General features: G+C 44.6%; 1 protein-coding gene across 2 annotated transcripts in view; it reads left to right on the top strand.

Annotated features, from left to right (window-relative positions):
* Positions 1-24,028, top strand: part of LOC311353440 (arf-GAP with coiled-coil, ANK repeat and PH domain-containing protein 2-like) — a 47,192-nt gene that overhangs the window by 6,834 nt on the left and 16,330 nt on the right. For both annotated transcript variants that reach the window (XM_084473352.1, XM_084473353.1), the window contains exons 2-9: positions 4,594-4,651; positions 6,619-6,738; positions 7,552-7,605; positions 9,707-9,765; positions 10,974-11,157; positions 12,869-12,913; positions 13,012-13,107; positions 18,415-18,489. In XM_084473352.1, coding sequence (XP_084329478.1) covers positions 4,594-4,651; positions 6,619-6,738; positions 7,552-7,605; positions 9,707-9,765; positions 10,974-11,157; positions 12,869-12,913; positions 13,012-13,107; positions 18,415-18,489 — 691 coding nt within the window. The remainder of the gene's footprint in view (positions 1-4,593; positions 4,652-6,618; positions 6,739-7,551; positions 7,606-9,706; positions 9,766-10,973; positions 11,158-12,868; positions 12,914-13,011; positions 13,108-18,414; positions 18,490-24,028) is intronic.

Genomic DNA, 24,028 nt, shown 5'->3' with positions numbered 1-24,028 from the left:
CCTCCTCTTCCTCATATGTCTCCTCTCAGCCCGTCTGCCACCTTGGCCACCGCCACTGCTTATTTTTAGATCACACGTGTCTGATATTTGGCTATTCTGCGTCCACTGCGGTCTTATCTAGCCTCGTATTTAACACGTGTTCCTGCCATCATGATGGTGTGACGCGATGGCGTTCTACTGCTATTATGGGAATTTGGGTTTGCTGTTGCAGGGGAAAACATTGGCTTGCATTTGTGTGCAATTTATCCTGAGAACCTAATTTCCTCTGATCTCTCGAGTTTGTTCTGGAGATTATTATCTCAGCTGGCAGCGTCGAGTATCAATAATGTCGTGCTTGTCTTGTGGACTTTCCATGTCCATTCTATCTATGATCCGGGATCTTCCCAAAGTGTTTTTACATGGTTTTTACATGTAAACCAGTCACGGGGGGAACGGTAACAGGAACATCAAGAACGGTGTATGGGCCGCAAAACAGAGACTGCAAGTCTGCAAGGGGTGGAGTCATGCCTTTCTTCCTGTTTCGTTGCAGAGACAGTCGACCGAAGTATTTCTGCAGGGGCCAGTCTACACGATGTTGGCTTGACACCTTCACAGACACTTCTTTACAGTTTACTACTGCTGGCCGAGCTTGTCTTGACCAATCACTCTCTTACGGATCCTCGCTTGAGCAACATGATCGGTTGAAACGAAGCAAAAGAAAGTGAAACGCCCAGTTCATCCAGATTTTTGCTCGTCAGCCTTCAGACTTCATATATTAAACTAAAGTCGGGTTTTGGACTAGACTCATGCCAAGAGGGGATTTGAAAGACACTGACTTCCTTGTTCCTTTTGAAATGTTACACGGTAAAAGTGGGAATTGGCACTTTGATGACATTATTTTTGGGGAACCCTGATTATTCGGACAATGCAGAGTCAGATCAAATCATTTTCCAAATTTAACCTTTGCATGCCCACATTTCCTTGGTGATTTGCATTTGTTCCCACTGCTTGTTCAAATTGTGTTGGATTTGGATAAACAGCCAAACTCTATTCATGAGCCAGGAAGCAAGTGCCTGGCTTATATCCAAACGGATGAACACAGCACTTAACTTGTAATGGTTAAAATTAATTTATCTCTGAAGGCTATACTGGTGACATTGTTTAAGAGAAAAAAACAGCCAAACATTTCCCCCGCAGCTATGCAGGACCAAAAGTTATTTGATTTTCTATATTCCAGGTCCTGTTTTGCAAACATTTTTCAACTACATGAACCGGTTTTTCAAAGAAAGGATTAAAGCCTGCATCCATGTTTGTTCGTGGGAAAGTTTAATGGGGAAAATGTGTAGCTGGGGAAATTCCCTAGCAAGGGATGCTCAGAGCTGTTTTGAGCACAGCATTATTAAAACATTAAATCACCGATGAGGAGTGATAAAGAAGTGTCTATTCATGTCCAGCTCAGTTGACTTGCTAATGAGCTGTACAGTTATAGTTGGGTTAGTGTGATACAACCAATTCAGTGTTGATGTTTAGTGGTGGCCAAGTCTGCAAGTGGAACTTTGCATTTATTAATTCTAATGGTATTATATTATGTTGATATTCTATATTTTAAAATTGTATTTAATTGCATGCTAATGTTGCCTTATTTGCCTAAAGTTATGACCTGGTTGCATTTTGGTATCCATGCGTTTCTCGGTTAACTTGACTTCTGTGTCTGCTGTCTCTGCAGTATTTTATTTTTACTCTGCCCTCTTCTTCCTCTTTGCTCATTGAGCCATAGTGCAATGAATAATCTTTCATATCTATTCTGTGTCAATGTATTCAGTGGCGTTACCGCTCTGCATTCTCGAATGAGCATGAACGGTTTGGAAAATATTCTATTCCTTCTTTCTCTTGGTTTCCTTATCGCTCTCTCCCTTTTGATTGCCCAGTGCCACAGTGTGTGTGTGTGTGTGTGTGTGTGTGTGTGTGTGTGTGTGTGTGTGTGTGTGTGTGTGTGTGTGTGTGTGTGTGTGTGTGTGTGTGTGTGTGTGTGTGTGTGTGTGTGTGTGTGTGTGTGTGTGTGTGTGTGTTCAGGGGGGAATACTGCAAAATGTCCAAGGTCAGAAGCACTGGCTCAGATCAGCCTGTCGCAGCTCCCCTCCCTCTCTTTTCCTTGTTCAGTTTAGTACCATGCCAACTCCCAGAGGTTAGAAATGAAATGACAAAGGAAAAATATACTCTCATAGCTAGACTTAAAACGCACACTGGGTAATGCAGTTGTTTGGGTTAAATTTATCCAGGAGTTTGTGACAATGCACATCTGCTCTATGTTTAGACACTTATTTTCAGTGTATCATGTCTCACGTCGGATCTGACAAAGCTTTTAGCGGTTGAAAGATTCCATTGCAAGATGACACTTGTTTAGTGTCCTCTACTAATTGTGCTGGGTTGCAAAATAGCCCAAAGTCTGCCATTTGCAGTATGCAGACTGGGTGGAAAGGAAGAGGTGCGTTCAAGATGTTTTTTGGTGGTTGCCAAAATTAGGAAGTGTGTCTTGCAGATGTCACCTTGAGTGGTAATACATTGAGGTTGGAACTGTTTTTCAAATAAAACTGAGCCTCCTTGCTTGTCTTTGGATGTCTTCTTGAGAAAGCCATTGAGGACATTTGTACTGACTGGTGCGGCCAATAGGGTCTGTTGTTGGCAGAAGACCAGTGCTATCAGAGTGGCTGGCTTGCTCAAGGGCACATTGGCCCTTTAATGTTGGAAGAAAGGAGTGTTTCCTATGCCCCGCCACAGCTGGTCTGGTTATCTGAACATGGAAACTCCAAAGCATTTTTTTGGTCATTAGTATGTTCCTTCCTGGTCATTGGTGTTTTACTTACTGAATACAAGGCTTTGTAGAATCCCAGATGGTGCTGTGCTATTCTGCATTACTGATTTGCCCAACTTGTTTATCCTGATGTCAAATTCATATCGGTATAGTTCATTCTCTCTTGGTTTTTGTGCCGCTTAACTTTACTAGAGGGAATTGCCATCTTGACATTACCAATAACCATGTCTCAAGCATAACTCGTCATTATTTTTCAGCATAGTATTCCTGTTTCAGCTCCACCTAAATTGTTTCCCAGGCAAGGATCCAAAGACTTAGACATTTGTGTTGAGGTCAGCACTTTAACTTGCTGATGAAGCAGAAGCAACATTTTAATGATGCACCAATGTTATAGACATAGGCCTGGAGGTTGTAACAAACGTCTTTGTACTGAGCAGGCAGCATTACATAAGCTTATCAAGGGGCCCCAGGGGCAGACTGATTCCATGAACAAGTCCTGCTGAATACACATGTAAAAAGGAAACGTGTTCTAGGCTTTACTAGGCCTTTACAATGGGACTGTGTTATGTAGTCACCAATATTGTATTTTAGAAGCCCATAGGATACAAGGATGATGTGTGTGTGTGTGTGTGTGTGTGTGTGTGTGTGTGTGTGTGTGTGTCCCCATGTACAGATGTTTGAGCTGGTCATATGTGTACAGTGGTTAGAGATTTTAACAGCTGGATGGTGATATACCACCTGCTCCTCTACTGGGTGTTTAAACACATCCAGTATTGATAAGCCTCAATGGACAACAACTGAAACCTGTGTTCCACTGCTCATCAGATCATCATCAAAATGCTGCAACGTATTCCATCAAAACAAGTTTATGGATCAATCTGACAGCAAGGAAATCATGGCTCTCTTAGAATGGCAGGAAAATGGATCATTACTACAAACTCATCGATGCATCCATTCAACTGTTTCTCAATTAAAGACGTGATTAAAAGGCCCATCTTGTGTTGAACAATACATGTGGAATAGCTCCCACAGCAGATTAGCTCGTACAAATCACCAGCCCCACATGAAACAATTTGATGGAGATGCCCATTGAATCCATGTGCACATGTTCTACCCATCAACGAACATGCACTGGTTGTGTGTGTGTCTACAAGTGCAGACAAGCGTACACGTCCATATTGCATGAGCCCAACATACGTACAGTGTGTATATGCAAGATTGATGCCTCTATGTTGTTATTGTATGTTACTGTTGGCTCCTTGCTCCTCCTTTTATTCAATCACATGTCATAACTATAACTGTCAAAGATTACTGATGCATCCCGCTATGATGGGTCCGTCCCAGCTTTCGTTGCCACGGTATTCTGGCTTGCGGGCTGTAGGCCGTGGTCCCCCTTGGAGCGCCAAGCTGTCCCATGTGCCTAATCAGGCAAAACTTGTCAAATCTGATGCGGGGCCCCTGTGTAGCTGCCAAACCATGGCTGCTTCTCAAGCTGGCTTCCTGTTATACTGTCTGTGTCTGCAGGTCCTCATCGCAGTTTTCACATGCTGTATGGTAATGAATGTAACATGAATACATTCACTTAAGTAGTGTTACATGCATTAATTGAGCAATATTTCCTGAATTTATCCTATGGGATTGATATCATTTGTCATATTGTAATCTTGTATGATTTACTGTGATAATAAAAAGCTATAGCATCGATTTTCCACTCAGTGTGTCTTAGAATCTTTTCACAGAATGTTTTATCTATGCATGACATATTATGAAATGTTTAACTGTATTTTATTTTGTCCTTCCAGAGCCACCATAGAGGAAGTGGAGGGGGATGTGTGTGAGTTGGAATCCAAGCTTGACAAAGTGAGTATGGCCAGGAAATGTTGCATAATTGTTCATTTGCCTCATTGCTGTGGTCTCATTGTTTTGGATGCGCCCTGTTAGGTCAACGGTTTGATTCCTGTCCCGGTACGAAAGAGAGATTTTTTGGCAAAATGTAAAGCATTTTGCCCCCATTTGCTTGAAGACAGTCTAAAACAAATAGACATTACAGAGATGCATCAGTAGTCAGTCAGCTGTTTAGGAGTGACACATCAAGCCTATCTGTGGCAATCTAAAGCTGACCACCTGCAGGACACTGTTAGACATTGACTGCAGCTGGCAGATGGATGCCAGCGTTCCAGCTTGCTACTGTATTATGTCCCTGACATAACACCTGCCTCCGTTTGGGGAACTGCCTCTGAGTCAGTGCATGGGCGTGTGGACCATCTGCTTCTTCTATGATCAACACTCGTCTCAACCTCAGTCTCACCCTCTCAATGTGTCTCACCCTTACCCTCGCTATGTACTATACCTCACCCTCTCACTGTGTCTAACCCTCACCCTCACATTGTAGCATACCGCACCATTTCACTCTGTCCTACCAACATCCATCTCAGTCCCCCTTTTTCAGCCACACCCTTCTCTCTTCTCACTCCATCCTCTCCCTCTATCTCCATTACCCCCCCGACCGCTCTCTCTGTCACGTCCTGCTGAATATGACTCAGCTCCACTGTAATTTCCTCTTGTTTTGTAACTTGTACGTGTGTCCATACTAGACTCTGTTATTGGCTTGGCCTCCGCCTCAGATCTTTCAACAACACACTTTTAATCAAGCCATGATTAAAAGTCTTATTGTACTCCATAAACCAGGTTGGAGAAGGTGGGTAATAAGTCTTGTAGTGTGGGGCCGCTGACTAAGAGAAGGCTGTTCACGGTCAGGGAACGACGAGGCGGAGGGAATGAAAACAAACCCAATCCCATTCTTACTCACACAGGCCCACACTTCACATGCACCTCATGCAACCCGTTTGGAAGGAACACACGCCACACAGCCACACTGTGTAAACACACTTGGTTATTGCGTTGTGTGTATTCTTTGGGACATTTCAAAGCTAGTAGTCAACATTCAAACCCTCATTTCCAAACCCACGTTTTGAATATAGGCATGTATTCAGATTTAAATCAAATTCAGGGCAAGATGGCCGGAACTGTTTACATGCTTAGCATTTTAAAGTACTGTCAATCCACCAGGTAATATTTGATCACCAGCCAAGCGGTGTGACTACGTGTATATAATATAAATATGAATCCAGGAGGTTGCATTGCTGTTCACAACAAGCAACGTCCCTCCCTCCTCCTCGTCCGGGAACGGACGGCGTTGCCAGGGTTTGTTTTGGTGTTGACGTAACCAGCTATTATCCCTGCCACCGATGAGTCAGAGGGAAAGACGGGGTTTTAAGTAGATCTTTCTCCTCCAGGATTAGTATTGAGTAGGTAGCTAGCTGCTGAGCTTGGCCAGCCCAGCTCATGCTCCGGGTCCCAGTGTGTCGCTGTGTGTTGGTGTGTGGTGCTTTAAGTCTGATGGAGCAGATGTCCAGGGTTGTAAGATGAAACCGGCCCTGGAGACAGAGCCTGGCGAGCATTGCTTAAAGATGTTATTCACTTTGCTTGGTTTTTATCTTCATCTTCCATCAGTGTATCTGTTTCTCCCTCTTTATGTCTTGCTCTGTCTCCCACTCGGTTTTTGTCCTCGCCATTCTTCTTTATCTTTATTTTTTATGAAAGTATTTATAATTGTAATTTCGCTTTTTATTCTCGCCCCTCTCTCTCTTTGTGACTATCTCTCGCCCTTTCCTGTATATTGTGCATCACACACACACCCCCCCTCTTGACTGTTATTAGTAAAACGTGTTATCTTTGTGTATTTCACTCTAAGCCACACTCTCTTCCTTCCCTTTTTCTTCCACATCACTCCCAATAAAACCGTGTCTCTCCCCGTCTCCCTCCAGCTGGTGAAGCTGTGTATTGGGATGATCGACGCTGGGAAGGCTTACAATACGGCCAACAAACAGTTTGTCAACGGCATCCGGGAGCTGGCGCAGCAGTCCACCAAAGATGAGGTCATTGAGGTGATGATGAAGTGCACTATTCAATTAACTCTTTAATACCACCCCGTCCATCTGTGATCCCATGTCCGTTGAGACTATTTCATTTAACTATTCAGTTTGTTCCCAGCAGTCCCTCTTCTGGGTTTTGCTGTGGTCTCAACCCCTTGGACCAGATCTGTGAAAGTAGAAACAAATAGACATGTTGTTCTTGTTGTGTGTCAGAGCACATGTAGAATATATCCTTCATTAATAAGAACTGAATGAGGTTCACATTGCTAATTTCATATGTTCAGAGTAGCTGGAGGTAATGTTTGTGTAACCATGTGAAACCCTTCAAATCCGTCCTTCAGACCTTGTAGAAACCGGACTGTGAATTTCTTTGTTTTTTCTCACACAAGGGTTTGCATGGGGTGTGTGTGAGTGGGGGCGGGGTGGGGGAGCACTTCCCCTCTGCCTTTGTGTACTTCCTTTCACTGGCTCTCTGCTGGGTCCGGAGTTCAGCCCCAGTTTATACTTACTTACAGGCAACGCTTAGACCAGAGAATTCGCTTTCCCAATAGCTTCCATTGTTGTGCGCACATTGCATAGCGTCTCGCATATGGTAAATAATGGCTAGGTCGGGATGCATGCTTGTATATTATGCATACTTTCATTCCACAATGTATACATTTACCTAAATTAAATGTTTACCTGTATGTATTCTAGTTCCCGAAAGGATCATGGTCGTTTTATGTAATAATATAATGCATATCGAGACTTCACCAGTGCATGTGTTTTCCTCCTCCTCATCATCATCATCGTCATTGTTTTGTGTTTATTTCCTCTACCCCACAGTCCAGTCTCACCAAGTTTGCAGAGAGCCTGACGGAGATGATCAACTATCACACGGTAGGACATCGCCAGCAAGACCACCTCGTCACTGCCATGTTAATCTCCCAAGCAGCACCTCACTCACTGTTCACAGTCCCAGCATAACGGCACACAGAACTGGGTCAAATTCTGCTTACAGTTACAATTCTGCTTAGCTTACAGTCACAGACCAGTTAGGAGGTATAGTCAAGCAGATGCAGTAGCTTAAGAGGTTAGAGAGGACGAAGACGACCCAGTGGTCTCTCTCTGGTTCTACAAAGGAGATACTCAGTACCCTGACTGCTCCAGCCCTGGCTTCCATCCCATTGGCTGAAAAAAAACAAGATATTTGTTGCTGGCCGCCTGCTTCTCCGAAGTGGGTCACACAAGGAACATGACACGGCAGCAGGGCCCTACGAACCAGTTTGCATGCAGACCTTAAATGGGGATGTAACAATGCATTGTGTGAAACAGCAAGGCATACCATAGGAATCCTCACTGTTAATTGCAGGGATTTTATAGAAACCAAAAAACACAAAAATCCCAAGTAAGTCCTCAAACCCTCGCCTTTAAAAAAAATCCATGTGACAAGGGGGTAGGTTTTTGTTCTTATGAAGCACATCTTTTATCCCGGCTCTTATGGTACGATCACAAGCAGATGTGAACACAGCCTAATGCTCTGTGGACCGCTCACGACGTCTGTACCCAAGAGACGGCAGTGAAAAAAAAGACTTTATTTCTCACAAAATACTTGTGTCGGGTTTCCAGTTCCACACACAGCCTGGATGACAAAGTGTCGTGTTCCTCTACAGAGAGACACGAGCCCCTTAAAGCCACACCAGTACACTGGTTTATAACCGTTAACCAGAACCAAGTTTACATCCGTTATGGGGAAGTATGCGTGCTCTTGTTTCCCTAGTCTCTCCCAGGACCTGGACTCTGACCCTCCGTCTTCCACTGGGGGGTTTCTACCCAGTCCCCACATCCTTCTGATGGTCATCTTGACCCCTCCACTAATTCCGGGGGGGGGGGGGGGGGGAGAGGAGTCAGAGAGCCCCCTTGATCTCTGATTAACGTCCCAGACTAGGTCTGTTTAGACACCGTGAGGTCTTCACACTGGGCAGAAGTTTGGAGTTGAGGGTAGATGTTTTTTTTTGCAACAGCTTACTTATATATTCAACCCCCCCCCCCCCCCCGACAAAAAAAAGAGCAGTGATATATGTAGCCCTCCTAGTACACAACTTAAATGTGTGCATCTGTGTTGAATTATTATCTGGGCTGGTGCCTAACGACTACAATGTCCAGGTCTTCATCGGAACAGATTAGTTTGACGGGTCACTATTGACGACTCGTACCAGCGTTTGTGGAGAGAGACTTTAAACTCAGTCGAAGCCACAAGATATCTCCCCCACTTCCCCCTCCAAGCGAGCCACAGTCTTGAGGCCAGGGAGCGATGACTCAACAGACCGGCCACATCAGCTGACTGCTTCATATGTGTTTTTAATGTCAGCGATCTCTAAGCACATGATCCAGAGTGCTGTGTGTCACAAGCAGACGGGCCCAGCCCCGCCACACTGGCCGTATTGTCTGGGTCCCGCTGTCATCCGTCTCCAAGTCCAGGGAATTATAAGACAAACGCAGCGCAGCTCTTTCCAGGGGCCTTGTTTATATGTGGCAGCTGCTTTTCCGGGAGGCTGTGTCTCATGGAAAAATGCAGGTTAACTAGAGCCACCACACACAATGAGGGATCGTGTGTGTGTGTGTGTGTGTGTGTGTGTGTGTGTGTGTGTGTGTGTGTGTGTGTGTGTGTGTGTGTGTGTGTGTGTGTGTGTGTGTGTGTGTGTGTGTGTGTGTGTGTGTGTGTGTGTGTTCAGGGGGGAATTCACATAGAGCGTTTATGGAAATATGGACCCATTTGTCTATGGTAAACTTTGCAAGAGGAAGGAGAAGCCAGGCTTATAAGTAACCGAGCGCTGACTTTGCAGAACAGGCCGTAGCCTACAAGCCTGAATCAGCTGCACAGCTGCTGCTTACAGAAGGACAGATGGAGAGAAATACATTTTGCTGCTACGTTCCTTTTTGTGTGTTATGTTAGGGCAATTGAATGGGCTAATCCGTCCATTTTTCTCTCTCTTCACAGATACTCTTCGATCAGGCGCAGAGATCAATAAAGACCCAGCTTCAAACATTTGTCAAGGAGTAAGTGTTGACTGAGCCTGATGGACTGTGATTTTCTCTGGCCTTCAGGAGTGGCTTCACTCCACATTTCTGCCTTGTGTTTCAAAGTAATGTCCACTGACCGCAACCAAAGTCGCTGTTAATTTAAAGTTGACTATTTGATAGCAGTCATGAGCTTAAATGTGGTTTCAATAAACCACATGAGGAGTCCAAATCTCCTCCTTAATATATCCTTGCAACATTAATCTCTCATATATATTATGTTGGCCTTGTTTCCTTTGGATTGGAGAAAAACTGACATTCAATCATGTGAATGAATAAGTTACAGTATAAAAGCTACAGGACAGCATGTTGAAGAACACGTCTAATAACCCAATGTGTTTCTAACCGTAATACATTCCACCCTTAAAAGTCCTCTCGCTTTAGTCTGCACATCAATTTCCATCTTAATTAATTCATTTCAATATTGACGGTGACCCTTGGCACCCAGGCCTCCCAGGGTGCTAAGGTTCAGGGAATGCTGGGAACGTTGTGTTTTACTGAAATCATTGGCCAGCTCTCAGCACTGGCGTGTGATGAATATATATATATATATATATATATATATATATACAGGGCGACGCTGAAAGAATGGCACTCATAACTGATGGTTACCCTACCTTTTCCTGCAGAGTAATTATGTCAACATGGGTAGTTCTAGTCATGTTTATGTTTCATAAAAAGGAGAAACTCCAGGGAAATTATGTGAAGAATATGATGGATGGAGGTCGAAAGGTTTCCTGTGGTTCTCGTTTCTTCTCTCAAGGCTAATCTTTTCGTTTTTTTTCTTTCAACAACACCAGCGATAACCTTGCTTTCTTTTACCCACCACCTCTGAACTTGCAGATAGTAAGACACACAAGTTATGGTATTGCGGACATTAAGGACATTATTGAACTTTTGAACCCTGTCTTGGCTATGAAGCAGTAGAGCATACACACTCGGTGTTCAGTATGGTGTTCACTCATCCAACAATAATAATCATTGACTAGTCCAAATGCAAAAACTCAAATACTAAAATAATCAATTCAGCCATGCATGCATTTCTCTCGTCACAGAGGATCGACTCCATTTTGCTTTATTACCTCGACCTCCTAAGTCCTTACACTCAAACGCTCTTCAACACAAAGAGGAGACAACTCTGTCTCCTGACGGTCCTCATGACCCGTGCCCCTCCATCTCCTCCTCAGAGACCTGCGTAAGTTCAAGGAGTCCAAGAAGCAGTTCGACAAGGTGAGCGAGGAGAAGGAGGCAGCCCTGGCCAGGAACGCCCAGGCCCCGCGCAACAAGCAGCACGAGGTGGAGGAGGCCACCAACATCCTGACCGCCACGCGCAAGTGCTTCCGCCACATTGTCCTCGACTACGTCCTGCAGGTACCCGACACCGGGCCCGTCGCCCGTATCCGAACCAGCCCCGTTGCTCATGTGTTTTCACAGATCAGCCGGGGATTCAGTCGCTCGCTGTGGCCGGGTGTGCTGGGGGATTTTTTTGGGTGAAGTGGTCAGCAGAGGAGAGTAGGGGTTCAGGTCTTTGAGGAACTTTGTGAGATAATCGATGAATGGTATTTATTTTAATAATTATGAGAAATACTGAGAGACATGAGAAATACTTGAAATTCCTTTCGGATGCACACAATATTCTAGTATAATGAAGTTGTTGTATTATTTATATCATGACTTCATCATGACAAGTGTTATATATGGAAACGACCGTTCCATCACGTAACGGTAGTGCATACATGGTGATGTAATGGGGCTAATTCAGCCGTGTGTATGAATAACCAGGCTAATGTGGATTGGTTTGTGGGACATACCACCGCTCTACTGCCAAGTGTGCCCCCGAGGACCATGAGAAGCTGACCATTAGCTATGTTCCTTCTTCCGGATTTTGCAGATTTTATACAGACGCAGAGTTTCACAACATCAGGCAGTGACCTTTTGCAATGGTTTCTTTCGAAATCCTCCTTCCCCGAAAAAGAGTTCTGGGTGTGTGAGGAATCGACTGAGTCTCTCTGAGCGGTTGCTCTCGCAATAGGAAATCCATAAGTCACTCTGCCTACTCGATTGAAATCTGCCAACCTATGAAGTTTCACACCCTGTCAGCAGGTCCTTGCGAAAAACCTCTGCAACTGTAGTTTGCTTATGAACCGTTGCTGAAAAAATAAAGCTCTAGGTTTTTATTACATTTATGGATTGTTTACGTGGCATTTTCTGTCCTTAATTACACGGAGCGGAGCATATAGTGACAGGCTGGATGGTAGACGGCGAGCTTGATATATGGAGGAGGTTGTGAGCTCCAGTTAAAATGGGGCCAAAAATACTTAAGTGGGACTTTTGATTGCCCTGTGTGTGTGTGTGTGTGTGTGTGTGTGTGTGTGTGTGTGTGTGTGTGTGTGTGTGTGTGTGTGTGTGTGTGTGTGTGTGTGTGTGTGTGTGTGTAATGGATGGATCGCTCTCTCTCTCGTTCATTCATTCGTTTGTTTGTACGTACGTGTGTTTCTCTCGTGGGTTTACCCAAACACGTATCTGTACACACACAGGTTTACAACACTCTCAGCACTGCCTGCTACCTGCACACAATGTAATCCTCTCCCCCCTGTCCTGGCACACACACACACACGCACACACACAGAGCATCTGAGATAGTTGTGCAGTGCAGATGGTCTGGGAGACTAGTGGCTCAACATGCGGTCGCTCACTTATGTGTCGGCTCCCCCTGGTGGTGATGTGGGGAACTACGCTCACTGAATTGTCAGTGAATTGTTACTCATTTCAAGCTTGTCTGATCTTCTCTGCAACATTTGACAGAGTTTTGTATCTGTTTGGCCAAGCCAATTTCACAGTTGTCCGGATTTCCCTGTTTTTCTCTCCCATTTTAAGTTCTTATGATACATATGTTGTTTTAGGAATAAGGATGGATTTGAGTTTGAGGGCAATGTGTTTCGAAGTTTATGATAGTTGTGTGATAAGGTGTATATATAGTGCTATTCTCAAATGTAATGTATACTAACTCTTTCTAATTGCTTTCCTTGTGGTTGATGATCTATTTAAAACTACATTTTTCCTCCTTATCTTTCTATTCTAGATCAACGTCCTACAATCCAAGAGAAGATCGGAAATCCTCAAATCGGTAAAGCCTCTTCTAACAGGCACCTTCTACACAGTCCGTCTCCCAGGCTCCTCAGAAGGATGCTCGTACTGACACTGGTTCTTCTCCTGCTCCTGCAGATGCTGACCTTCATGTACGCCCACCTGACCTTCTTCCATCAGGGCTATGACCTCTTCAGCGAACTGCAACCCCTGATGAAGCAGCTGGGAGGGCAGGTAGGACCACTCATGTGCTCGCACACACACACAAGGTCACACACAAGGACACACGCACACAAGGACACACACGAACACACGCACGCACGCACGCTCTCTCTCTGAAGAAATTTGAAATTGTAGCAAAGTGGGGATCTGGTTTAAAGAAGGAAATATGTGGTTACATTCATGTTTTTTGCAAAACCTCTTGCCATTTGATTCTAACTCTAGTTGCATGTTCTTTTGAATGAAGTTGGAGCATTACGTTTACGATTCCATCAGCAGCCATGTTGAATGAGAATGGAGCATTACATTAACTCTGTGTATTCCTCTTGCGTCAGTGCTCAAAGTGAGTTCCTGCGGGACTTTGTTCCTCAACCTCCACACCCTGTGTGTGTGTGTGTGTGTGTGTGTGTGTGTGTGTGTGTGTGTGTGTGTGTGTGTGTGTGTGTGTGTGTGTGTGTGTGTGTGTGTGTGTGTGTGTGTGTGTGTGTGTGTGTGTGATGCAAGTATACAGAATATACACAAACATTACAAAGGTGCACACAAGTGTGTACATATGCAATGTCAATTTGTGTGTCTGTGGATACGTGTGTGTCTTCTCATATACTGTGTATGTGTATAATAAGCGCGTACTGTGTGTGAGCGTGGACTTGATGCATACAGTGTCTGTGTGTGTATACTTAACATATAGTGTGTGTGTTTGTGTGTATACTTAATGTACACTGTGTATAAGGTCTAAGTAAATCCCTTGTATACCTTTTACTCTGTTTATCTGACACCTCACCCCCAGGGCTTCCTGTGTAGCCCGGGGGGAGGGGGGGAGGCTCTCCTGCGGCAGGCCGGAACGTGACCATGGCAGCATTGCCATCGCAGCGTTCCTGAGAGGGATCATTATCAGATCCTCGGAGGAGCAGCATGAGCAGGAATGAGGAAGGGGAGAGAGCTGGAGAGAGAGGGAGGGAGATAGATAGAGAGAGGGAGGGAGAGAGAGTTTTCCCACCGCGTACTGTAGCTAACGGTGCATGAGAACGGCATAGGAGGCAGAGAGAGCACAGGATTTTGGTCAGAGAAAGAGGGAGAGATGGGGAAAATTGTAGTAGCTCGGTAGAAAAAGGCTCTGGACGTACGAGGAGAGAATCAGCTGGTTTGAATGGTGGTTCTCAGGATTAATGCCCGTTGAGCCCTCGTTTTTCCTCTATTTTGGGTTTTCTAGTTATTCTAGTGCAAGGACTTCTGATGTCCTCCCAAAGTGTGGATCTCAGGGAAGATGAGAAAACAGATGCTTTGAAGCGTGAAACATCAGGAGGAGTATTTTTTGGGGAGGAATTGCCTTAACAACCAACAAGATGCCTTTTAGAGTTTTGAGGCATTAGGGGAAGGAGTACAAAACAGACTTCTACAAATGATCTAAAAAGACGTCTCGTAATAGCAACATGACAAGGAAAAGCAGCTGCCGTTCACAACCCATCGTGTCAGAAACCAGCACTTTCTAGGGATCCTCAGGAACGGAAACGAACCACTCTGAAGAGGATAAAGATCCACGTTCTTGCTGCCAGATCTGTAGATAAGGAAAAGGACTAATCCTACAGCCCAGTGAGCAGCTGGAACATGAGGCGTCTCTCTCTGGAGTGTGTTCACTCTGTGCGGCGGCTTGTCTGACGCCAGAACCATCCAGAGATTTGTGAAGAGGTGCTGAGACGTAAGAGGGGGTTTGGAAGAGGCAGACAGACCGAGAGAGAGAGGGATCCGATGACTCTTGTGAGAAATGATTAAAATAGAAGACTCGAGGCGTAGAATTCATGTGACTCTGGAGATGAAGCATCCAAAACACTAAAGGAGAAACGGCACACACTGGGAACCACAAGGCACTCCGTCTCAGAGCCGTGGAAGGCCACTTGAAAATCCCAAAGTGGATTTTTCTTCCTTTTCTCTCTCCGCCATGAAGCTGAGGAAGGTGGAGAGGCTGTGCAGGGAGGTGTGGAAGAGCTGCCAACAGGTTTGATAGCCATCATGCAACACTGCAAGCATAATCACACTTTGGTGAAGTGTGATCCCACAGCAGGTAGAGAGGGAGAGGTTACCCAAGCCACCAGCCTTGTAACTGTTGATTGTTGGCTTCACTTTAAGTACTTTTCCTGTTCCCAGCTTTACTCTGATAATATATATTTATGCGTATTTGATGAACAGGTGTGGTCTATTTTGTACATTAAGATCACCAATGGAACGGATAACAAGACAAACTTTGATTCATGTTTAAGACAAGAATGGAATCTGTGATCTCAGACCCAGTAGTCCTACTATGTTACAGCAGAGCTTCTGTGGGGAGACGGCATAGAGCCATGATTGGTCAAAACAAATATGGAGTGAAAGAAAATGAAATGCCCAGTCCACCCATGTTTGAGCTAGTCTGCCATTAGACTTAAAATATTGAGTTTGATTTGTAAGACTAGAAACAGAGCAATAAGCAGTATGATTTAAAAGGCGTAGTAGTTCTCTAAGCTGGAAGTAATGGTTGACCCTAATGACACATTGGTAGAGTTTTTGCCACGATATATTATATATTACAATATTATATATATATATAGTTTGGTGTAGGTAATATTTAGGCATTAGTATTAGGGAGATGGTTAATGCATTAAGTTTGAAATTGGCGTCTCGGGTCAGGATAAGGATCAGAGCCATAATACAATCACAACATCCATAAAAAAGAATGACATTAAGACAAAAATCCAGACATCCCACACTTTGCCCAACTTCAAGAGAACAAGACAAGGTGCATTCTCATTCTCACAAATTCATTTAATGGATAATTATTCAAACCAACCAAAGTTTACTTGCATCCATTATAAACCTCAAACGAATACTTAGCGCTTACATAGTGCTTCATTTAATCATGTCCTTCTATATGAACATTCAGGTTAAATGAATGAATGAATGAATCGTAGGTTCCCATCTCACGGTCACATCTGATTCCAGGGGCCTTTATTTAAGCAGAACCCTGAAGTTTGTTGGATTGAGTCAGAGTATGGCACTCTGCACTAACAATGAAGCAATTGAAGTGGTAATCTCCCTCTTAGCCCTGTCACTGTCAGATAAGATGTTAGAGGCACAAGGTAAACAAGATGTATGTAACAAGGGGATATTGTGACACCCGCATGCTGTTCACATACTTCATCTTTCCTGCCATTTAAATCTACAGGAGTGGATATGTTGTTAGTGGGGAGAAACATGTCCCATCTGATGTTATCTCACACACACTGAAAGGCCTTCTCCCTCTAATAATAACTCAAAATACTCAAAACATGTCTTTGGGTTATTAACTATCCCTTTCTGTCCGTCTCAGTAAAGTTAAACAGCGATGATGAGACAAAAGGTATTTTACATCTTCTTAGAGAAGCAGTTTCTTCCCCAACTCAATAATATTAATAATGCAGTTTATTTTATGGAGCGTTTTTCATTAAACTCAATACACTGTACGATCTGATTTAAAAACAACATTGAATTTAAATCTATATGCATTTGTTTTATATTACAGCTACATAATATACTTTAGCCATGGAAGATATATCACTTCACTGTGTGTCTCATGTACAGAACAGAATAACTCTTTCAACAATACAGGTTCAAAGCCTAATCCCATGATTTAGTAATCAATAAAACATGAAAATATAAAAGCTACTCAAAACAAAGCAAAAGGTCAACGAGGTTGACTTTGTACCTTTACCTCTGCAATCTGCATTGCCCTGATACAGGCGATCACAGGCAATGAGATTAGATACCTGAATGAGGTCTGCTTTTTTATCACAACTTCACTATTGAAACAGGATGGGGGTAACCATGCCTCAGAGAGGTCAGTAGCACATCTCTATTGATGCTGGTTTCCTGAAGCTATCTCTTCTGAGTACACTGTTTTCAACCACCAAGCCACGCCGCTTGGCCTCGACTACTGCAGCCCTTGAGTGTTTTTTTGCCCCAACATCTGAGCCTTATCCACCCATATTCTCACGCATTCCTCAGAGTGTTTCTCCCCAAACAAAGCAACCCTTCACCAGATAGCCATCCATCTGTGTAGGGATCTGGGGAGCTGCTGTTGTAGGTTGCTCTCTGCGGTAACAAGCCATTAAACCAGCCATGCTAGAGTAGTGTGAACACACACAGCTCTGACACCCTCCTTATTATTTGGGTTAATCTTTTTCTGCTCAAAAGAAGAAAAAAAAGATGACCCCGAGTTTGTACAACATACAGTACTAGCGAGGAGGAGTAGAAGAAGCATCAATCACCCCCAGACCTCATTTCACACATGACCCTGGTAGCGGACTCCATTTTGGATCTGAAGCCAGGGAATGAGCTGCTCCCAGCTGGTCGATAGGCTGGTTGTTCCTGAAATTGGAAAAAGAAAGAAAATGAAATTGGCCCCACGCATATCGCACACACCGAAACACACTGCTAGACGGCCGGTAGATATTTTGGGGGGTTATTTTTTCTGTTAGCTGTCGTGATGAAGCTTGAATCTACAAACGGATGGATGTAAATAGTCTGATTGTTATGTGAGCCTAGTCCACATAGCGAAAGTATAGCAATCTACAGAGCAATCAAAAGTTTTTTTTTTCCAAAATAGATAGAATAACAACGTTAAAAGAAGAAGAGAAAAAAAGACAGATCTGGGCTTTTCTCAGAGGACAATATGTTTTTTCTTCTCTTCTAAGCGCATTCGCTAAGAGCAGTGAGAGCCAGAGCCTCGCTATTGATTGGCCGGTGTTCTCTTAACAACGCAACGGCGCGCCCATATTTGAAAATAAATCACAGCCGAGCCAAGGCCAGACTGATAATCACTGCGAAACGCAATCACCAACTTCAGTATCTGGATGGTCTCACGAGGCTGGTTTATCTGAGCTCTGAGACGGGGAGCCGAGAAAAGGCCCCATTCAGTCCAACTCAATCGTCCCCGTTGTTAAATGACATAACAGTTGCCACTCTTGCTCATACTGGACACTTGTGTGTGTGTGTGTGTGTGTGTGTGTGTGTGTGTGTGTGTGTGTGTGTGTGTGTGTGAATGCCGATCAGCCTATGGGTAGCTCTGTATGTGGTGTCGATAGAACCACGTTATTAAGGGAGTGGGAGTGTCTTTGTATGTGGATGATATCCCCGTTTGTTTAGGGAGTGCGTGCATGTGGGTCCAACCAGGTGGCACCGTGCGTTAATCCGTCAACCAGAGCAGGTGGTTCTGCTCGCTCGCATGTCGATCAGGGTCGCCGGGTTCTGTGGGTCGGGACGATGGTTTAGAGGGGGGGGCTTCTGGCTAATGAGTGGTTGTGTGTGTTCCAGTTGGATCAGCTGGTGGTGGATGCGGCCAAGGACAAGAGAGACATGGAACAGAAGCACTCGACTATCCAGCAAAAGGTACACACACGTTTACTCTTTCTTCTTTCCTGTTATTGTTGTGTCGTTTTCTTGAAGAGAGCGGTGTCTAGTATGGACACACACACACACACACACACACACACACACACACACACACACACACACACACACACACACACACACACACACACACACACACACACACACACACACGATTGGGGATCCCAGGTACTTTCTGACCTCCTTGGTCACATCCCAAAGCCTCTCTGATTGCACTCAGGCCCTGCCATTAAAAGTAAAGCCAGAGGGCTCTACGCTGATATTACTTTACCGTCTCCCTGTTCCCCCCCTCGAGGCAGACTATCTTATCTTGCTCTCACCATGTCTCAGATCAACCCCGTGGCCCCGGTCTGCTCAGGACTATGTCGTATGACTCACCAGTCCAGGTCCTTGGAGCTCAACAGCTCGGAAAAAGGCAAGAAAAGGCCCATAAACGGCTTAGGGCTAAAGCGCAGAGCTCTGTTGAAACCGTATCACACTCGGTCCAATGAGCTGACACACAGTGGAGGTTTTAAGTTAACTGAAAATGTTATGTATATCTCATTCATGTACAAATGACTTCTTTCAGACGTCTACAATCCCTCTGAAATGCTCCATGGCCTTAGTTATCGTTTAATCACGGTTATCGTATCGAAGGTTATCGTTATTGTTTAATCACTAATTGAATTGTAGTACAATTCAATGGGTGGTCAATTTAATTGAATTCAATTGAATTGTAGTACAATTCAATTAGTTCAACTACTATTCATTAAACGACCAAGTTTGTGCCGTTATGCTACCGCAAGGGGAACTCGCTTTTAAGACTATTGGATAGGATCGTTTGCATATCTCTTCAGGGATTGGCCCCCTTCCAGCACCTATGGATGTGAAGGGCCTATGGGGGCGGAGGGGCGTGGCTGTGGCACCGCTGAGCACTGAGGTATAAGGTGATTCGTGGGGTGATCTCAGTCGCTGCAGTTATACATTATTGACGGCTTCACAGAAGCGTGGTGGTTACCCTTTCAAAACAAAGGAGATGGGTTTCAGTAGCAGCCAGACTTCAGACACCCAAGTCATGTCCAGTCCCCATCGGAAAACACTAATGTGGTCACCATGTCAAGTCCCTCACTCGATGGTTGAAATGGGTAATTTGTCTCAAAATGAGGTGAAAAGTATCTAATTATAAGGATGTGTTTTTTTTATCTTCTACAAGATTGCCCCATCTCTTGCAAACTATATGGGTATCGCTGGTTATCTGTCTGTCTGTCAGTCTGTCTGTGTCGGTCTGTGTCTGTCTCTGTGTCCCCTTGTGTTTCATTCCATCTCCCCTCCTTTTCTCATGTTGTTTTCTTCCATTCTTCTGTTTTTATATTATATTCTATTCTTGTCCTTCACTGTCTCCTCCCCATTTCCAACAGCATCCCTCTATCCTATCCTATCCTCTCTCCCTCCCTCCTCCCGCCTCTCTCCCCCCTCCCTCCCTCCCTCCCTTCCATAGATGCTCGGTGCCTGATCCCCGCCACTGTTTGTCCTTGAACACATAGTTCCACACTCTGCCCCTCCCCCCCGACCCCATCCACTCCCCCTTTCTCCCCACGCTATTTTTAAACTGTCTGACTCGCATGCTTGTTCTCCCCTTCAACTCTCGCTCTGTCTCTCCTTCCCTCTCCTTATGTCTCTCTGTAGCGTGCTGTACATCAGCACCCCTAACCAAAGCTCTGCTCTCTCCTTCCCTTCCTCTCTCACTCTCCGCCCTCTCCAGGCTGCTCTGCAGGTAAGCCCCGTTTTTCCTCCTATTTAACACCCCCTCCCCCCTCCTCCTTCTTCCTTCCTTCCTGCTCTCCGTCCCGTATCGAGTGTTTCGTCTCCACCTTGAACAACGATGGCGGTCCTCTTGCTGAATGTGTGTGTGTGTGTGTGTGTGTGTCTGCGTGTCCACCCCCCACCCCCTTGCCGAGCTAAGCAGATCGCTTCCTGCCTCAAGCCAGTGCTTGTCGTTTGTTATCCCTTAACGTGGCTTGCGTGGCTTTGCATTGCTTCAAAATGCTGTGAGCCTGGAAGGTCATTTATACCATGAATACTGTCGATGGAGGCATTTCACACAGCTCATTGCACCAGGATCATTTCTGTTCAGGTTATGACTGTGAAGAACCATATTCTCCTGTCGATTTGCTGTTGAAACACATGTGCACAGACTGTGGACACCCTACATTTAACCTACATCAACCGATCGATGGCTCACCATGCAATGTTGCGGCATGCCTCAAGGGGCTGTTTGACCTGTGATGACTCTGCTCTTTTCTCTGTCTGCATCCTCCAGCCCTAGGGCACACGTGTGTGAAGTGTGGGTATTTAGGGCTTTGAAGGAACACACAGGAATAGACAGCCCTCTCTCTATTTATTACCATGGCGAGGACATTATTTATCCAGGATTAATGTGTGGTACATTCATTGTGACTGTATAGATAGCACACACTCACACGTAGCAGTGTACAGTAAGGATGCTGGGAATGGGGTTAGTGCCTTGCTCAAGGGCAATGGAGCTGATGTTTGGTGTGTATTCATGTTCAGTTTGCCTCATGTCCGCCTGGGTGAATCTCTCAGCTCTGGTAGCTCTCTCCCCAGCGAGCAGAGGACTGTCGGGATGCGTTATAGCTCCAGGCGTTCTGGTGCTGAATCTGTCCGAACGTATATATAAAACACAAGGAGGGGAATGGTTTTAACAAAGAAGACAAAAGACAAACGACAAAGAAGTCCCGGAACAGATCCTCAACAGTCTGAAGGAATTCATTATGGGTCATGACCTGGCACTATTCAAACAGACATGTATCTGAGGTTTCAGGTCAGATGAGCATTTGGGAATTGTAGTCTGAGTTTATTCTGTTGGTTTATTTATGCCTGTAGGGCAGGCCCATAGCTGTAGTAAGGCTAGGAACAGACGCGGGAGAGAGCCTCCGTAAACTAAAGTCACTATAAATGTTTAATGTTTAGTTAACCTAACCCCGCTGTGACACACACACACACACACACACACACACACACACACACACACACACACACACACACACACACACACACACACACACACACACACACACACACACACACACACACACACACACACACACACACACAGGTGATTAGAGAGTGCGTGTGCGTATAGGAGGATGGGCTAGGTTGGACGATGACGAGGATGAATTTTGCGCACACACACACACACTGGCACACGAGACGAATGCTTGTTCGGAAGAGGAGCCGGTTTGCTGAGGCTAACGGTGTCTCTCAGTGAGATGCTACAGTAAGCAGGGACGTTTAGCAGAAGCTAATGCTCATTAGCTTCACTTGCTACCACACACACCCATGCATGTAGGCCAGTTGCTAGAAAGATGAGGATTTTCAGCCGCTTCCACTATGTTTGGTATCTGGTGAGTGCACTACAAATACTCATATTTTTTATATATCTTTTGAGTGTGTGATTATACTGAATATGCAGATATTAGCTCCAAAGTTGTATGTTTGCATGTTTTCATAGAAAAAAAAGCATAGGTCCATAGCTTTACGTTGAGGTCTATGACCACTCGTCATAGAAAGTAGCATAGTCTCGCTATGCTATCTCCACAACTCATGATGCTGTAAGGACCACATACATTCTTCTTCTTTTGTGCCTTTTGTCTGTCCTCCTATCTGTCCATCGTCGTGCGTGTGTGTACTCGTACACCGTCTTCAGGAAGCGACAGAGACTTTACCTGACGGACGCAGGTTCTGTGCTTGGACCACGTCTGTACGTACAGTAGCCCCGTCACCTCTGACCCCCAGAGCTCATCCCCACCCGTTGTGTGACTACACCCGCGTTGTGTGCAGTGTGTGTATTGTTCAGACCGATGCACATTTTGGTGTGTTTTGGCTCACCGCTGAAACGCCATTGGTGGGAAATGTGTTCCGGTTCCACGGCATGGATTTCAATGGTTGTTTGTGTTGTTTGGGTGTTGTTGTTGTTATGGTGGACCAATAATTCAAGTTTTGGGGTTTAACACACACTCCTTGTTGTTTGGTTTTGCTCACCAATAATGACCCTCTTTGATCTGTGGAGATTGTCGTTAATGTGTCTCTCATCTACATCACAGTTTGAAAACAAGTCTTTATGTCGCTCATGGGGTGACATAGTGGATGCTTTATTCCTTTTAATTTGACGTTCATTTTTCATTTTCGAATGGAGACTTTGTTTCTTCACCCTTTGGTTGAGTTGCAGGTCAACTGGCTTAAAGCACAGCCCTGGAACAGTCAGGGCTAATGACATTCACGCTGAGGGACACTGCAGCTCTGGTCACACAGGAACTGTAGCCAGGATACCACGCTAAATCAGCCACTATCTTTCCAATCACGCTTCCTTCTGTAGTCCGTCCTCCTCATCCCTTTTGTCCTTGTGTTTGAAAGCCAGAGGAGAATTTGGTTTCCAGAGACACTTGTCAGAACCAGTTCCCTATAAATCGTACCTGACATTAATTTTTCCACTTGTACGTGCATTAAAACTTTCCTTCAGACCATTTCATGTTTGCCCTTCTGCTACTGCCAGCTGTGTGTGTGTGTGTGTGTGTGTGTGTGTGTGTGTGTGTGTGTGTGTGTGTGTGTGTGTGTGTGTGTGTGTGTGTGTGTGTGTGTGTGTGTGTGTGTGTGTGTGTGTGTGTGTGTGTGTGTGTGTGTGGCATGTTGCATGTTGCACAGCAATCTAATGAATGCACCCGCTGTGTGCATCCATGCATCCAACGTGCATTATATAACTTGAAACGTATGTATATGCCCTTGAGTGTGTTGTGATCATGTTGAGTCCATTCTCATGTATGTGTGTTTGAGATAACTTAATGGAAAGGAACTAGGCAGTGCCCTTACACAGAATACACTGGAAATCCAGATTTAAAAACATGACGTAGACTTATCGTAATGTTTATACTGAGGATATCTGGAATTTCCGCTTTCCAGGAAGTAAACAGGAACTGATGCTCTGTGTTACGGCCTGCAGAGTGAAAACAACCTCCATGGTGGATGTTTACTGTGCTTGAAGTCTTGAAATATCAGTGTGAAGATTTACAATTGAGGACTAAATCTGCATTCATTGCAAGAGTTAAATGTTAACAGTATTACAAGAAATGTTATCTGTTATTTATTGTTTTGGTTAGATTCGTTATAATCAGATCATGTTGAATTAGATCAGAGCTGACTGAAATATGTTGTGGTTGTTGAAAGGCGGGCGCTAAACTGGATTGCTGGCTTTAAATGGTTTGTGACATTTTAAGGGTTAAGTGGAGTTTAAACAGAGTTCAAACATTTTAAGTCTGAATGGCGTCAGTGTAACAATATAAACATACAAACCATTTTAAGAATGTAAAATAGTTGACAAAAGGGTAATAGAGATCAACAAATGGCTAAACTTAAGTAGTACAGTTTGGACCTAGGCCTATAGCATGATTAAATACTAGTAGGATAAGTAGTAGTCGTAGTATAAGCTTGATAAGTAAAAGTAGTACTTATTTGTATGAAGTAA

This window comes from Micromesistius poutassou (genome assembly GCF_964030765.1).
Source record: "Micromesistius poutassou genome assembly, chromosome: 9".
Classification (NCBI taxonomy): domain Eukaryota; kingdom Metazoa; phylum Chordata; class Actinopteri; order Gadiformes; family Gadidae; genus Micromesistius; species Micromesistius poutassou.
The sequence above is the reverse complement of the archived record's forward strand: the minus strand, read 5'-3'. Positions and strand labels throughout refer to the sequence as shown.